Source organism: Saccopteryx leptura, chromosome 1 (assembly GCF_036850995.1).
Source record: "Saccopteryx leptura isolate mSacLep1 chromosome 1, mSacLep1_pri_phased_curated, whole genome shotgun sequence".
NCBI lineage: Eukaryota > Metazoa > Chordata > Mammalia > Chiroptera > Emballonuridae > Saccopteryx > Saccopteryx leptura.
The window spans coordinates 42,524,777-42,541,677 of NC_089503.1; the positions used below are offsets into that span (position 1 = coordinate 42,524,777).

The window sequence follows — 16,901 nt, forward strand, 5'->3', positions numbered from 1 at the left end:
AAAAATATTGTATATAAATAGCCTTCGGGTTGAATTTCCAGTCCGGGCACATAGGAGAAGTGCCCATCTGCTTCTCCACCTCTCTCTCTCTCTCTCTCTCTCTCATCCCCTCCCACAGCCATGGCTCAAATATCAATAGTTCATGCAAGGTTGGCTCCCAGCACTAAGGCCATACCTCAGATGCTAAAATATTTAGCTCAGTTGCGAACATGGCCCCAGATGGGCAGAGCATCGGCCCCAGAGAGGGGTTGCCAGGTGGACTCCAGTCAGGGCACATGTGGGATTCTGTCTCTCTATCTCTCCTCCTCTCATTTGGAATAAATAAATAAATAAATAAATAATAAAAATATTCTACAGAGTGGTACAGTATATACTTACATTACCACTTCATTGAATTTACTTTTCAAATTACATAAATATATAACCATTATATATATATATTTATATACATATATTTACTTACAAAACCTCAAATGCACAACAAAGACATTATTTTTGGAATTATTCTTACTGCTTTGATTAGCATATCTAAATCTGTAGATTCAAACTTGTCAGGATTCAGGTGGTTTAGGTGATCAAATTGTTTTAGAAGAGCATGGTGGTCTATGCCTGTATCTGAAAGAAAATAAGAATACTATAAATGATAAATTACTAGAAGCTAGTAATTAATATAAATGATACATAAGAATAAGTATTCATATTTATTCCTATTGGATTTTATAACAAAATTCAAAGTTATAGATTAAGGATTCATATTTTCTTTTATACTGCTCACAAAAATTAGGCAATATTTCAAAATGATTATGAAGCGATAAAAAAAAGCATTTGATCTATTTTTTTTATTTTTATTTATTCATTTTAGAGAGGAGGGAGGGAGAGAGAGAGAGAGAAAAGGGGGAGGAGCAGGAAGCATCAACTCCTATATATGCCTTGACCAGACAAGTGCAGGGTTTTGAACCAGCAACCTCAGTGTTCCCAGGTTGACACTTTATCCACTGCGCCACCAGAGGTCAGGCGCATTTTATTAAACAAGAACATCAGCCTGACCAGGCGGTGGCACAGTGGACAGAGCGTTGGACTGGGATGCGGAACGACCCAGGTTCAAGCCCCCGAGGTCGCCAGCTTGAGTGCAGGCCCATCTGGTTTGAGCAAAAGCTCACCAGCTTGGACCCAAGGTTGCTGGCTCGAGCAAGGGGTTACTCAGTCTACTAAAGGTCCGTGGTCAAGGCACATATGAGAAAGCAATCAATGAACAACTAAGGTGTCGCAACGCGCAACGAAAAACTAATGATTGATGCTTCTCATCTCTCTGTTCCTGTCTGTCTGTCCCTGTCTATCCTTCTATCCGACTCTCTGTCTCTGTAAAAAAAAAAAAAAAAAAAAAAGAACATCAGAAAAGCAAACGACAAGTCAAAAATATTTGTTCAATTATGCAAGTGAGATGCAAAACCAACTTTTATTTCATTGGTGAAAACGCACTATACAAAACGCTGAAAGTACTGGAGTATCTGCACATTCCCTGATCTCCTAAGTTTTGTGAGCAGTGTAGAATATTATACATATTGTTATTCTAAGCAGAGGTAATGTCCTTAAATCTAGAATGGAATACAACTTAATGTGTCTATTTTAATGTTATTTCTAGGAAGACCATCAGTATAATTAACAGCAAAAACTTTGTAATCTTAAAACTACCAAATTTTCTACTTTTTATTAGATAAATTCTAATACACTGCCCTTATCAAAGGTCTAATTATAATTTCTAAAAAAATTGCTCTAAGATTCTTTGTATGCTGCTCCAATAAATCTTTCAGACAGGAGAAGTCTAATTCAAGTTAATTCATTTAAATAATGACTGATTTTTATAGATACATCAATTGTTTTTCTTTGTAAAAAGTTTTAAAAAATAAGATACAAGAGTTTATTGTAGTTGAATGAAGAAAGTGATTCTGGACTTTGTATTATAAAATTGAAAAAAGTAGGTACACGTGTTGATTTGTTGGAAGTCAAGATTCCCACTTAGGAAAAAGGAGTATACAAACATGAAGTGATGGAAGGCAAGAAACATGTGGAAACAGACGGGAATTCATGCTATCAGTGTGAACTTTTTATTTCTAAAATATGTATATTGCATGTGTATATGCATGTGTGTGCATATATATATGTATATATACACAAATGTGTATGCATGTATATGTGCATAGACACACATGTACTTTTTAACTCTATCTGATGAAAGTGCCAGGAAGAATATATACTCCAGAAATAGTAAACAGAGCTAGAGCCAGCCCTTGGTTTGTGATAGCATTTCCCACTAGAAAAAAAATAGAAATGCTCACAAAAATAGCTGATTCCTGGGCTGGGCAGGGTAGGTACAAGATAAGCCTGGAACATTTTTTTATACTAGAAAAGAAGAAACTGCTAAATTTAGTTCAACTGAGTTTTTACTGAATTCTTAGTATGGCACTGTACTAGGAGTTTTACTTATGAAGAAAAGATTTGTTATAAGACTTATCCTGAAAGGATATGATCAGAGAGTGAAAAATATAAAGACACTTAACCTCACTCAAAATAAGAGAAATATACATTAAAACATCACTAGTATATCATGTAACAGCATGGCAAAACTTCTACAGTTTGAAGATGTATAGCAATTAATTAGCAAAGCTGTGAGAAATTATTGCTGGTGGGAACGTATATTGATAACTTTGTGGAGGTGGCAATATCTATCCAAATTACAAATACATATATCTTTTGGTTTAACAATTTCACTGTGGAGAACTTATCCTACAAGTAATCTTACACAGATACATAGTGATATACGTATGTACAAGACTGTTCACTAGGAAAAAAAAAGAAATGTCCGTCAACAGGGGCATGGTTAAATAAATAATGGTATCTCCATATAATGAAAATCTATGCATAAGTTAAAAAAAAGTGAAGATGGTCTCTACACATTAATACAGAAAGATCTCCAAAACATATTGTTAAAGGAAAAATACTAGGCAAAAAATGTGTATTGCATGCTAGCTTTTATGTAAAAAGAGAAAAAATGAGAATTTTTATTTGTATTTGCTCATATAAGAATAAAGAAACTGCCTGACCAGGTGGTGGCGCAGTGGATAGCGCGTCGGACTGGGATGAGGAAGGACCCAGGTTCCAGACCCCGAGGTCGCCAGCTTGAGCGCGAGCTCATCTGGCTTGAGCAAAGAGCTCACCAGCTTGGACCCAAGGTCGCTGGCTCCAGGGGGTTACTCGGTCTGCTGAAGGCCCACGGTCAAGGCACATGTGAGAAAGCAATCAATGAACAACTAAGAAGTCGCAATGCGCAACGAGGAACTGATGATTGATGCTTCTCATCTCTCTCCATTCCTGTCTGTCTGTCCCTGTCTATCTCTGCCTCTGTAAAAAAAAAAAAAAAAAAAAAAAGAATAAAGAAACTCAGGAAGGATAGTGTTGGGGCAATGAGAACTGGCAGGTTACAAAAATATCAGGGAGCTTTTTGCTAAATACTTCCTTATACTTTCTGGGTTTAAACCAGGTGGCTGTATTACCTACTTTAATAATTATACTCCCCCTAGCCTGGCCTGTGGTGGCACAGTGGATCAAGCATTGACCTGGAATGCTGAGATCACCGATTCAAAACGCTGGGCTTGCCTGGTCAAGGCACATATGGGAGTTGATGCTTCCTGCTCCACCCCCCATTCTCTCTCTCTCTATCTCTCTCTCTGTCTCTCTTCTCTAAAATAAATAAATAAAAATAATTAATATAATTATACACCCTCTAAATTAAGATCCTTGAAACGCTTCTTCAAATTATCAGAAATTTCAATTCACGAATTCTGAATCAATGACAAAATATTCATAAATTTTCTAAGCAATTAGATTGTTTTCTTTTGATAGTGAAATTCAGGCTCTATCTTGAAATAAATAAAATATTGCCAAGATTGAGGAAATGGAGATTGTCTAAAGAGAAAGAAATCTCAAAATATCTCAGGTGTGGTTTCCAGGATGAAATTACCTTGCATACCTAGTGACCTAGAACTGTGTGGTTTATGAGGTCAATTTACCTCTCATTGTTATCCTTAATTTCAGGATAATAAGTATTTGGTATTTGTTTTCTAAGTCTGTTCACCAGCAGGGAGTTTAATGTTCTACATATGCATTTCTCCAATAGAATCCATTGACCGGAGGTGCATGTTTAAAATGCAGATTACGTCTGACCAGGTGGTGGCGCAGTGGATAGAGCATTGGACTAAGATGTGGAGGACCCAGGTTCGAGACCCCGAGGTCGCCAGCTTGAGCGCGGGCTCATCTGGTTTGAGCAAAGCTCACCAGCTTGAACCCAAGGTCGCTGGCTTGAGCAAGCGGTTACTCAGTCTGCTGAAGGCCCACGGTCAAGGCACATATGAGAAATCAATCAATGAACTAAAGTGTTGCAATGAAAAACTGATGATTGATGCTTCTCATCTCTCTCTGTTCCTGTCTGTCTGTCCCTATCTATCCCTCTCTCTGACTCTCTTTCTGTCCCTGTAAAAAAGTAAATAAATAAATAAAAAGCAGATTACTCATCCCCATAATCAGAATCTCTGGGAGTGAGATCCAGTAATCTGCACTTTTAACTAGTTCCCCAGGTGCTTCTTATGCAATCTGAAGATTAAGAACTACTGTTCTAGCCCTGGCCAATTGGCTCAGTGGTAAAGCATCAGCCTGGAGTGTGGAAGTTTCAGGTTCAATTCTGGTCAAGGCACACAGGAGAAGCAACCATCTGCTTCTCCACCTCCCCCACTCACCTTGTCTCTTTCTCTCTTCCCCTCCTGCAGCCATTGCTCACATGAGCAAGTTGGCCCCAGGCACTGAGGATGGCTCCATGGCCTCACCTCAAGCACTAAAATAGCTCGGTTGCTGACCAACAGAGCAGTGGCCCCAGATGGGCAGAGCATCAGCCCCAGACAGGGATTGCCAGGTGGATCCCAGTTGGGCACATACTGGAATCTGTCTCTCTGCCTCCCTGCTTCTGACTTGATAAAAAAAAAAAAAAAAAAAAGAACTACTACACCACCAAGAGTAAACATTCAAATTCTATTAATAACAATGCACCACCCAAAATAAGCAACCTGTGTGGGTAAGTCACAAGGACACAGGAGTCAGCCTGAAGTGTCTCGCATCTGCTAAATCTTGGTTTTCATCCATTATTAGAAAGGCTATTCTAACACAATAAAGGAATTCACCTCTGCTGTCACCTAATGCTTTTACAGTTTTATTTTCTACAATTAAATCTTTGATTTCTTTGAACTTATACAGATATACAAGATAAAACTAAATGTACCTTTTCCCAAATAAATACCCAATTGTACTAACACATTATTGTTTTCAAATCTATTTTTATCCCACTCAAAATGACATACCACTTTTAATTCAAACTAAATTCTATGTATATTTAATTTTACTTCTGGAATTCCTATTATGTTCTACTGTTTTTGCTACTCATATTTCAAAAATAAACAGTTCTGATGAATGAGGCTTAGTGGTATATTTTACCATCTAATATATCTAGTCCTCATTGTTCCTCTTTTTGAGAGGTATGTAAGTTTCCTTGCATGTTTCCTTTTTCATATGAACTTTAAAATTAACTTGGCTAGTACCACAAAAAAGTACATATTTTTATTTGGATCATGTCAAATTTATAAATTAACCTATGGAGAATAGACATGTTTAATGTTGAGTCTCTGTAACAAAATGATGTTATTATATGTTCCCCTTTTTTTCAAATCTACTTTTGCATCCTTCTGAAATATTTAAAATGTTTTAGTTGGTTTATTCTGGGTATTTTATCTGTATTGGTATTGCAAATGGAGTCTTTTCTTCCATTATATCTTCTAACTGGCTGTTGTTTGTACATATGAAACATATTGATTTTTGTATAAAAAGTTTATCCTGACAAATTTTCCTGTTATTTATACTAAGTTTTCAGCCAGTTACTTTGGGTTTTCCAGATACATTGTCTGCAAATGGAGATGACTTTCCAATGACTTCACCTCAGTTTTTTTCATTTGTGGTATTATTTTGGCAAGTACGTACCAACACCATGTTAACTAGTGGTAGTAATAGCATCAATTGTCTTGCTCCTGATCTTAGTTACCATACTGCCCCATGTCTAAGATGCTCCCAGGTATAAAATGCACCTTAATTTTGAGGCCCGAAATTTGAAAAAAAATGTATTACATAAAGTAATTGAACTCAAGTTTTATTCATCTACAACAAGAGCAAAAACAAGCACGAGAAAGAGGTAAGTGCAAGTAAAAAAAAATCTACAACCACTGTATAAGACGCACTCAGTTTTTAGACCCCAAATTTTTCAAAAAATGGCATCTTTTTTTTCTTTTTTTTTGTATTTTTCTGAAGTTGGAAACGGGGAGGCAGTCAGACAGACTTCCGCATGTACCCGACCGGGATCCACCCGGCATGCCCACCAGGGGGCGATGCTCTGCTCATCTGGGGCGTTGCTCTGCTGCAATCAGAGCCATTCTAGCACCTGAGGCAGAGGCCATGGAGCCATCCTCAGCTCCCGGGCCTACTTTGCTCCAATGGAGCCTTGGCTGCGGGAGGGGAAGAGAGAGACAGAGAGGAAGAAGAGGGGGAGGTGTGGAGAAGCAGATGGGTGCTTCTCCTGTATGCCCTGGCCAGGAATCGAACCTGGGACTCCCACACGCCAGGCCAATGCTCTACCACTGAGCCAACCGGCCAGGGCCTGAAAAATGGCATCTTATACCCAATACATAGGGAAATATGATATAATACATATTTATGTTTCCCCATTAAGTATGATGTCACTGAGTTGAACATATCTGATCATGTTACAGAAGTATCTATTGATTACTATATATTTCATTACTTTTTTCAAATTAAGAAGGGGTGTTAAATTTTGTCAAATGCCATTTCTGTATATATGAAGATAATCATATCAACTATAAGATTACTTTCTGCCTGACCTGTGGTAGCTCAGTGGATAATGCATTGACCTGGCATGCTAAGGTCACCAGTTCAAATCCTTGGGCTTGCCTGGTCAAGGCACACATGAGAAGCAACTATGAGCTAATTTTTCCTGGTTCTCCCAACCCCTCTGCCTTTCTCTCTCTCTCCTCTCTCTCAAATCAATAAATAAAATCTTTAAAAATAATTTTTAAAGATTACTTTCTTTAAAATATCCTCACATTTAAAAAATCTACTTCATAGCTAAATTTCTCATAGTCTAAATATTGAAATTTTCCTACCTTTTAGTTAGCACTTACCTTGAAGAGCATCTAATTTAGCTTTAATTAGCATCCTTAACCTTCCTACTTCTTGCCTTTTCAGCTCATCAAGTTTTGTCCTCACATGGTGACTTACTAAATCCAGCTCTTTGCTTAGCCTCCCACTCTGTTGATAAAATAATAAGTTAGTTTTATTTATTACACTGCAATTTTAGCATAGATACCATATATTAATAATATGGTTATAATTAAGTAGTGATAAACAATTTTGACTATTTTAGATAAAGTTGGTATTACAAAAGCATTTCTTTCAAAAGATATTGAGTTTGTAAACCTAAAATCAAGATATCTAAAAGCCACAAAATTATTAAAGCACAAAGGAGAAACTCAAAAAGTAACCTGAATTATAAAATGATGCAGCCATTTTGAAGAAACTGGCAGTTTCACAAAAAGCCAAACACAGCGGCTTCTCTATGGAGCATACCAGCTCCTTGCCCCATCCCATCTGAATAAGGTTGGTGGGGTAGAAACTTTGATTCTAGGAAACTTGGATGAGTCAGTGGCTTTGGGAGCCCTGAATGGAAAGGGAAGTGTTTTCCCACTGTGTGTATTTCTTGCCTGCCAGGTGAAAGCTAGGATTAAAGGTAATGGCCCACCAGTTCTTGGCTCCACTGTTTCATTACCGTCTGTTCGAATCAAATGCAAACCTGCACAGGCCAGGTGGCTGTGATAGTGGCCGTGGCTACTGGCCTTACACTAAAGCTAGCAAAAGTGATTTCCTATTTCCTTATCCTAAGCTAAAACTTTTTACTGTTGTGGCAATGACCCTAGAAAATTTGGGAATGTCTTTAATATGTAAAATGACATTTATCGCTATTGTGTTACCTTGTAAGTTTTAATGTGTAGGAATGTTTTTTCCTTTTAATAGATCCTATAGATAAATGTTGTAAGCTTGTTAATGATTGACTACTGTGTCATGCTCCTCCTCCTTTTCCCCCAACCCATATGTGATCAAGTCTATATAATTAGCCTCAGAGCTATATTTGAGGCTGCACGATTTGGGTTAGCTATACCCCGTGTAAGACATATGTAGCCGGCTTATTAATAAATCCCCTCCTAAAATTTCTTTTGTATCCTACCTTGGTGTCTCTATGTAACCTGCAGAGTAAAGGTAATTTACTTTATAACAATAGTCATTCCATATATAAATAACTTCAAAATTCATCTTTTTTAGAGTGTCTCCTGAGATTCATGGACATAGATAAAAGTGACTACCAGGGGGAACGAGATGTAGGGGATTGGGAGGGGAGAGGGGAAGTGTGTAAAGAGGGACAAACATAAGGTGAAGGAAAATGACTCCACTTTGGGTGATGGGTATACAACATAACAGTTTAAATGCTATAGAAATGTTTACCTGAAACCTATATACTCTTATTGATCAATGTCACTGTTAAGCCTAATTCGGAGGGACCTGTAACATTGAATACAGGAACAAGGTCTGTCGGTTACACATCAAAGCTTTATTGTCTAGCTTGGCCAAGTGGCGGCTACTCCGACAGAATTCTGAAGGAAAGCGCACGCCGGTCCTTTGTTCTACCTAGTTTTTATAGTTTTGTAAGTGGGAAGTACAGAAGCAAAAATTGCAATTAGGAGCCCCTTACCACTATTGGTTATAATCATATGTCCTTTAACATGATAGGACCACGTTCAATTTGCAAGCCATACATCCTTTTGGGGAAAACAAAGTTTACAAGCCAACACAATGGTAGAAAGATATCTCTTTACATATTAAAAGGCATTTCTATATTATCTATCTATAGTGTTCATCTGCTATCTCTCTGTCCTGAGGCACACGTGTAAACCACACGTATTTACATAGGAGAGGTAGTTTCGGTGGGGACAAATGCCCGCAAATGGCTCATTGCTATGAGGAAAGGTTTATTTTGATTTTCTCTCCCTGTACCTGGCTAGCCATTTACCCTTTTACCCACAGGCGTAGTGGAATGTCTGGGGATTCATGTTTTCCTCCCTTTTACATTTACAATACAATGCCAAGGGCCATCCTGGTTATGCCAATCACATAGTACAGAGACTATTCTCACAATTTCTCTGCACATCTTAACCCAAATCAACAAAATGTTTCTCAAGCCTCCCAAAATATTAATATTAATTCTGTAGCTTTTGGTACTTTACAACACCTGCGGGTGAAGTGGCTCAGTGGCTCCTCATAACCTTGTTAAATTTAATTTTCTAAATAAAATTTTTTTTAATTTTTTAAAAAGAAGTCACTGCCCTGGCCGGTTGGCTCAGCGGTAGAGCGTTGGCCTGGCGTGCAGGAGTCCCGGGTTCAATTCCCGGCCAGGGCACACAGGAGAAGCGCCCATCTGCTTCTCCACCCCTCCCCCTCTCCTTCCTCTCTGTCTCTCTCTTCCCCTCCCGCAGCCAAGGCTCCATTGGAGCAAGGATGGCCCGGGCGCTGGGGATGGCTCCTTGGCCTCTGCCCCAAGTGCTAGAGTGGCTCTGATTGCGGCAGAGCGACGCCCCAGATGGGCAGAGCATCGACCCCTGGTGGTCATGCCGGGTGGATCCCAGTCGGGTGCATGCGGGAGTCTGTCTGACTGCCTCCCTGTTTCCAGCTTTGGAAAAATATAAAAAAAAAAAAAAAGAAGTCACTGACACCCTTCATGAAAATACACTAACTGATGTGGTGCGAGCAGAGGCATAATCTCTCCTGTTAGCAATGTTTGGGAAGAAAAGAGATGTAGTATGATTCCTCTTTCAACAAGCACGGCTAAAAAGGAAAGGATAAATTCTAACTTTTTTTTCCTCCAGTTCTTCCGAAGTAAAGAGTCTTTGTTAAGCTATTTGTAATAATTCTGTTGGCTTGGATTTTATTGTCTAATTTTTACACATTCCTTTTTCACTGAATAATTATTTACCTTACTTCATTTTGCCTCTCCACACCCCCAACAGAGAACAGAAATTGTGAACGGAAGACAGTTATAAAGGTATTCTATACCAAATCAAGAAGCTGTTATCTTCTTTTCCCTGATTTTATCTATTCAGGGTGGGCATAAGTAGGTTTACAGTGATGAATACACAAACCACAGTACTTATAGTCTTGTATTGTTATTTATTACTTATTGCATTATTTTCCAAATGAACAACTGTAAACCTACTTTTGCTCCCCTCTGTATAGTACCTCCCATTATCCACATTTTCTGTTGCTCCCGAGTAATGCTCTTAATACTAATTTAAGTAGATAAAGAGATATTTAAAGGTCTACATTAAATATCATTCACCTCAGGAAATTAGTTCCACAGGTTAAATTAATTCTTCAAAGGAAATGCTAATTATTCTCAAGACAATTCAGGGAAATGACTGGCCCAGAACAGTTCACAGCCTCTCAGAGGGGAGCTGTGAACTAAAGGCCACACACAGGCTCGGAGAGCTGCCACAGCCTGAGCCTGGTCAGCCTTTCAAAGGGCCCCACACCATGGACAGAGATTCAAATAAGAAGAATGTTTGACCCTGAAAGGTTTCTTCTAACAAAGTTCTTTAGTTCTGACTCTACAAATGAGTAAGATATTTTTTAAGGAGAGGTTTAAAAATTAAACAAAAATAGCATAAGCAAACAACATTATTTTGAGAGGTGTAATTGAAAGTTTAAATAAAATCATTGGAAATTTTTTTTACTGCTTACTCTTAGATAAGCCCAACTAAACTAAGTAATTGCTCTTCAAAGATGAGGTTACGGGGGGGAGGGGGGAATGGGAGAGGGATAGGGGGTGGGGAGTGGCACAAAGAAAACAAGATAGAAGGTGACAGAGGACAATCTGACTTTGGGTGGTGGGTATGCAACATAATTGAACGACAAGATAACCTGGACTTGTTATCTTTGAATATATGTATCCTGATTTATTGATGTCACCCCATTAAAAAAATAAAATTATATAAAAAAAAAAAAAAAAAAAGATGAGCTTTAAAACAATCACTCTGGTCAGATCTTTTCTTTATTATAAGTACTAAGGAGATGTCTAAGGCTAATAGAGTTCTTGCCTGACCAGGCAGTGGCGCAATGGATAGAGAGTCAGACTGGGATGCGGAGGACGCAGGTTCAAGACCCCAAGGTCGCCAGCTTGAGCGCAAGCTCATCTGGTTTAAGCAAAAAAAAAACAAAAAACACCAACTTGAGCCCAAAGTCACTGGCTCGAGCAAGGGGTTACTCGGTCAGCTGTAGCCCCACGTCAAGGCACATATGAGAATGCAATCAATGAACAACTAAGGTGTCACAATGAAAAACTGATGATTGATGCTTCTCATCTCTCTCCGTTCCTGTCTGTCTGTCACTATCTATCCCTCTCTCTGACTCTCTCTCTGAATTTTAAAAAATTAAATAAATAAATAAATAAATAAATAAGGCTAATAGGGTTCTTAAGACAGAGGCAAATTAATAACATGGATGGACCTTGAGAACATTATTTGAAGTGAAATAATAAGAAAAAGCTAAGAACTATATGATTCCACACATACGATATAAAACTGAGATTCATAGACAGATAAAAGTGAAGCGGTTACCAGGGGAAGGGAGGAGGGGAGTAAAGATGGACAAATATACGGTGATGGAAAATGATTTGACTTTGGGTGAGGGGCACACAACGCAAGCAATAGTTCAAATGCTGTAGAGATGTTTACCTGAAACCTAAGTACTCTTTTTGATCAATGTCACCCCATTAAATTTAATTTCTAAATTTTTTAAAAAGAGGCAATTTCGCCTATTGTCATAAGATATAGTCGTTACCTCTTCTGTTAATATGACCTGATTAAAACATCAGAACTTAACCTATTCTAAATCTTTGAAAACCTTCCTTCTGTCCTCACATCATGATCCAAGCCCCTTAACATGACACACAAGGACTTCCATCATCTAACCCATGATTCTTTCCAACCTCATCTCTTCGTCAATCATGGCCTCCACTCCCAGTCTAGGTTCCAGTAACAGTTACTACTCCCAGTTTCCTGTATGTCCCTTGTCTCAGTACCCTTGTGCCTTGGCCTAGGAATCCTCCTAGTCTCTTCCCTTTTCTCAGTCACAGTGTTAAGCACTTACATAATCTATACGAAAAAGAATGACTCCCCCACTGCTTCTTACTGAATTATAAGTCCAGCCTCTGCATATCCAAAATATATTATACATTCATCATATATTTATCTTAATAATCTTCTTCTGGATGCTAGTCTCCCCTGAGGGCCCTGTAAGGGCTGGGAGTGAGTGTCAACTCGATATCCCTAGCACTTAGATCAGTGTCTGGCATGCGCAAATGGTTTTAAATAATTATTTAATTGCGTTTACCTTTATTTCCTCTATGTCTGCTTTCTGGAGCTTTTCTCTGAAATGATTATCTGTTTCCAGCACATCAATCACTTGCTTAAGATATTCATCATAATAAAGTCCAGTATCCTTCAAATTAAGAAACAAACAATAAACGTTCTGAAAATTTTAATCTTCACTAAATCTAAAGATCTCAAGTCTAAAAAAAAACTGTCTAGCAAAATGGCATTGAGACATATCTAATTTGATAGTTTAATCATGTTTTAGGTATAACACCAAAATCATGTCTTACTTTACATAAAAGTAGTTTTTCTATATAGCTTAGATAATGAAGACTTTAAAAATATTATCTGGGCCTGACCAGTCAGTGGCACAGTGGATAGAGCATTGGCCTCGGATGCTGAAGACCCTGCATCTGTTCAAAAACCCTAAAAACTCTGAGGTCGCCGGCTTGAGCATGGGCTCACCAGCTTGAGCTCGGGCTCATCAGTTTGAGAGTGGGGTCGCCAGCTTGAGCTTGGGATCACAGACATGACCCTATGGTTGCTGGCTTGAGCCCAAATGTCGTTGGCTTGAAGCCCAAGGTCACTGACTTGAGCAAGGGGTCACTGGCTCTGCGGCAGCCCCCTGGTCAAGGCACATATGAGAAAGCAATCAGTAAACAATTAAGATGCTACAATAAAGAATTGATGCTTCTCATCTCTCTTCCTATCTGTCTGTCCCTATTTTCCTTCTCTCTGTCTCTCTCTTGCTAAAAAAAATAATAATAAAATAAAAATATTATTTGGTTTTACCCCATTGTTACCTGTTTCTCCTCATTGCTATCTGTCTCTCTTTTAAATAAATATAATGTTTTTTGGCTGGTGAGCGCTACATTAGAAATGCAGTATAATTAATTCTTCTATACACTAACATACTAACTACATTAAATAAAGTTTGTCTAATATTAAACCACATATGCTTATCATATACTCTTTTTACTTCTATTTCAGAAATAGTTTCTAAACATCCAATTTTATAACTAATACATATTAACAATATTTTAGTTAAAATTCTTCCCACAAAGTTATATTTCTCATTTGACTTACTGGTGGTTCTATCTTTGCGCTGTCCACAGCGTGAACATTTTTTACTTTTGTCTTGTCTATATCTATAGGCACAGCTTCAAGAGCAGTAAGTAGACATGTAACCAATAGAAAACAATATTGTGGTAGGACAGTCCTCCACCTCATCTGAAATAAAGGTATAATTATAGTAAGGTCCTGAAAAGATGTCTTCAAACTATATACACATGCATTCCCAAAGCCACATCCATAAAATATTAAAATTCAGAAAGTTTAACACAACAAAAGAATTCTAGAAAAAGGGTTGAAATAAATTATAAAATAAAAATAATGCTTAAACTATATCATTAAAGAAAATCAGGGGAGAACTGCTTTTTATCTAAAATTAAAAAGACAAGGAAATAAAATTTTAAAGTTTATATAGTATTAGAACACTTTTGGTTAATTATAAAAGCTTCAAATAAAGACGCAGTGAAGGACTCAAAATTTAAAAAAAAATAAATGGCCTAAGAAAGGGAAAATAAGAAAAAACCTACATAGTTTTTTCTTAATTAAAGTATTAGAAATATAAAATTATTTCTGTACATAATACTTAATTAGCTTCAACTTAATTTTGAAAATAAGATGTTCCATGGACATAAGTTGATTAAAAGAGACAAATAACTAGCTATAAATATTCTCTTAAACTTATTAAACATTATCATACTCAATAGCCATTTGCTAAAGTTATTTTTTGGTCAATAATTCCTCAAATAAATAGGTCAACAAAATATCAAGCAGATGTAACAGGGTTGAAACAAACAAGGAGCAACTACTGCTAGTCCAACAATATGATTCAAATTTTGCTTATTCAAACAGTTTCCACTCCATAAGGATCTTAGTAGCTCTGAAGGATCTGCTACAAGAATTAAAATGAATAGAGACCTCATACTTAATTAATTTTATACATACAGACTCATGTTAGGGTCCAAGTCAAGAATAATGGTCTGACCAACAATCTGGAAAACACATTATTTAACTCAGCATCTCCCCAGTTTAGCTGGTCAGGGACTTTGTTTTTTTCCAAGTAACATGTTTTTATCCACAGAACGCAGTTTGGAAAAAAAGTACTTTGCCTCATTTTTACCATAACCCTAGATAGGGCAGTGACTCATTTTACAGATGAAGAACAACCCTAAGTAGGGCAATGACTTATTTTACAGATGAAGACATTTTTAATTGAAGCAGCTCTCTCACAGAGCATTTTCTTGCATTAACAAAATCACTAGAAGTCACATTTTAATGCTATTTCTAGTCTATCAAATTTTTTAAACATCTTTTTAAAGATATAATTCATATAAAACTCACCCACTGAAGGTTGAGGACTTGTCTATTCCTTTTTTTTAAAGATTTTATTCATTCATTTTAGAGAAAGAGAGAAAGAGAGAGAAGGGGAGAGGAACAGGAAGCATCAACCTCCCCTATGTCCCTTGACAGGGCAAGCCCAGGGTTCCGAACTGGTGACCTCAGCGTTCCAAGTCGACGTTTTATCCACTGAGCCACCACAAGTCAGGTAAGGATTTGTCTTTTCTGTAAAGACATTTCTCAAATTTAGTTCTCAAACCTGGAAAATCAAATCACCTGACAGTCCAAAATGCAAATTCTTAGGCTGCACCCAAGACCTCCTGAATCAGAATCTCTGGGGTGAGGCCCAAGAATGTTTTAATAAACTTGTCAGGTAAGTCCTATCTATGTATGCTCTAGCCCATGAGTCACTCTTCTCTAGGTCACTGGTTCCTCCACATGATTGTTGTTGAGTAAATGTTCTTCATGAGGAAATACGTGGATGGAAGATGTTGGTTCGATGAAGCTAAATAGGTTCTCATTGTTTTAAGACTTGCAGAGCTTGTGGTGGGCTGCTGTGCACTACAAATCTCTAAAGAAGCATGGTTGTTTCTGCACAGAATATCTTCCCACCACAAATCACTTCCTCCTCTTTTGTAATTATTTTCAAAGGCATTTTTAAAATTTATTTATTCATTTTAGAGAAGAGAGAGAGGAAGAGAGAGAAAGAGAGAGAGAGAGAGAGAAGGGGAGGAGCAGGAAGCATCAACTCCCATATGTGCCTTGACCAGGTAAGCCCAGGGATCTGAACTGGCAACCTCAGTGTTCCAGGTCGACGTTTTATCCGCTGTACCACCACAGGCCAGGCTGTAATTATTATTTTTTTAATGTCTTTTTTTATTTATTATATATATTGGGCGTTTTTTGTTTTGTTTTTTTGTTTTACAGAGACAGAGAGAGAGTCAGAGAGAGGGATAGACAGGGACAGACAGACAGGAATGGAGAGAGATGAGAAGCATCAATCATTAGTTTTTTGATGGGACACCTTAGTTGTTCATTGATTGTTTTCTCATTTGTGCCTTGACCGCGGGCCTTCAGCAGACCAAGAAACTGCTTGCTCTAGCCAGAGACCTTGGGTTCAAGCTGGTGAGCTTTGCTCAAGCCAGATGAGCCTGCGCTCAAACTGGCGAGCTCGGGGTCTCGAACCTGGGTCCTCCGCATCCCAGTCCGATGCTCTATCCACTGCGCCACCGCCTGGTCAGGCTGTAATTATTTTTTATGACAACTAAATTTTATTGTTCATTCATGCTTCATGTCCACTGAAGGGGTATGTTCTGTTTTTCTGAGATATAATTCACATGCCATAAAGTACAATTCAGTGACTTAGTATATTCATAAGGTTGTGTAATTATAACCACTATCTAATATTACAACATTTTCATCACTCCAGAAAGTAGCCCTATATCCATTAGCAGTCACTCCCCATGCCCCCACTCTCCTAGCCCCTGGCAACCATTAACCTACTCTCAATCAGTATAGATTTGCCTATTCTGGATATTCATATAAATGGAATCATACAATATGTGGCCTTTTGTATCTGACTTTTTTACTTAGCATTATATTTTCAAGGTTTGACCATGATGCAACATGAATGACTGCTCATTCTTTCTTACAGCCAAACAGATGTTCCATTGTATGGATAGTCACCCTTTTGTTTACCAGTTCATCAATCAATGGGCATTTGGGTTGTTTCTACTTTTGTGGCTAGTATGAATAATGCTGCTATGAACATTTGGGTTCAAATTATTGTACTAGCATATTTTCAATTCTATTTTTTTTTAATTCATTTTAGAAAGGAGAGAGAGAGAGAGAAGGGGGGAGGAGCAGGAAGCATCAACTCCCATATGTGCCTTGACCAGGCAAGCCCAGGGT

The 16,901-nt window shown here is 37.9% G+C and overlaps 1 protein-coding gene across 4 annotated transcripts in view; it reads right to left on the minus strand.

Annotated features, from left to right (window-relative positions):
• NUCB2 (nucleobindin 2) overlaps positions 1–16,901 on the minus strand; it is a 56,763-nt gene that overhangs the window by 23,062 nt on the left and 16,800 nt on the right. For 3 of the 4 annotated variants that reach the window (XM_066365180.1, XM_066365201.1, XM_066365191.1), the window contains 4 exons: positions 13,671–13,814; positions 12,604–12,711; positions 7,290–7,416; positions 512–615 (listed from right to left, as the gene is read on the minus strand). In XM_066365180.1, coding sequence (XP_066221277.1) covers positions 512–615; positions 7,290–7,416; positions 12,604–12,711; positions 13,671–13,814 — 483 coding nt within the window. The remainder of the gene's footprint in view (positions 1–511; positions 616–7,289; positions 7,417–12,603; positions 12,712–13,670; positions 13,815–16,901) is intronic. The other variant, XM_066365210.1, reaches the window with a different exon arrangement.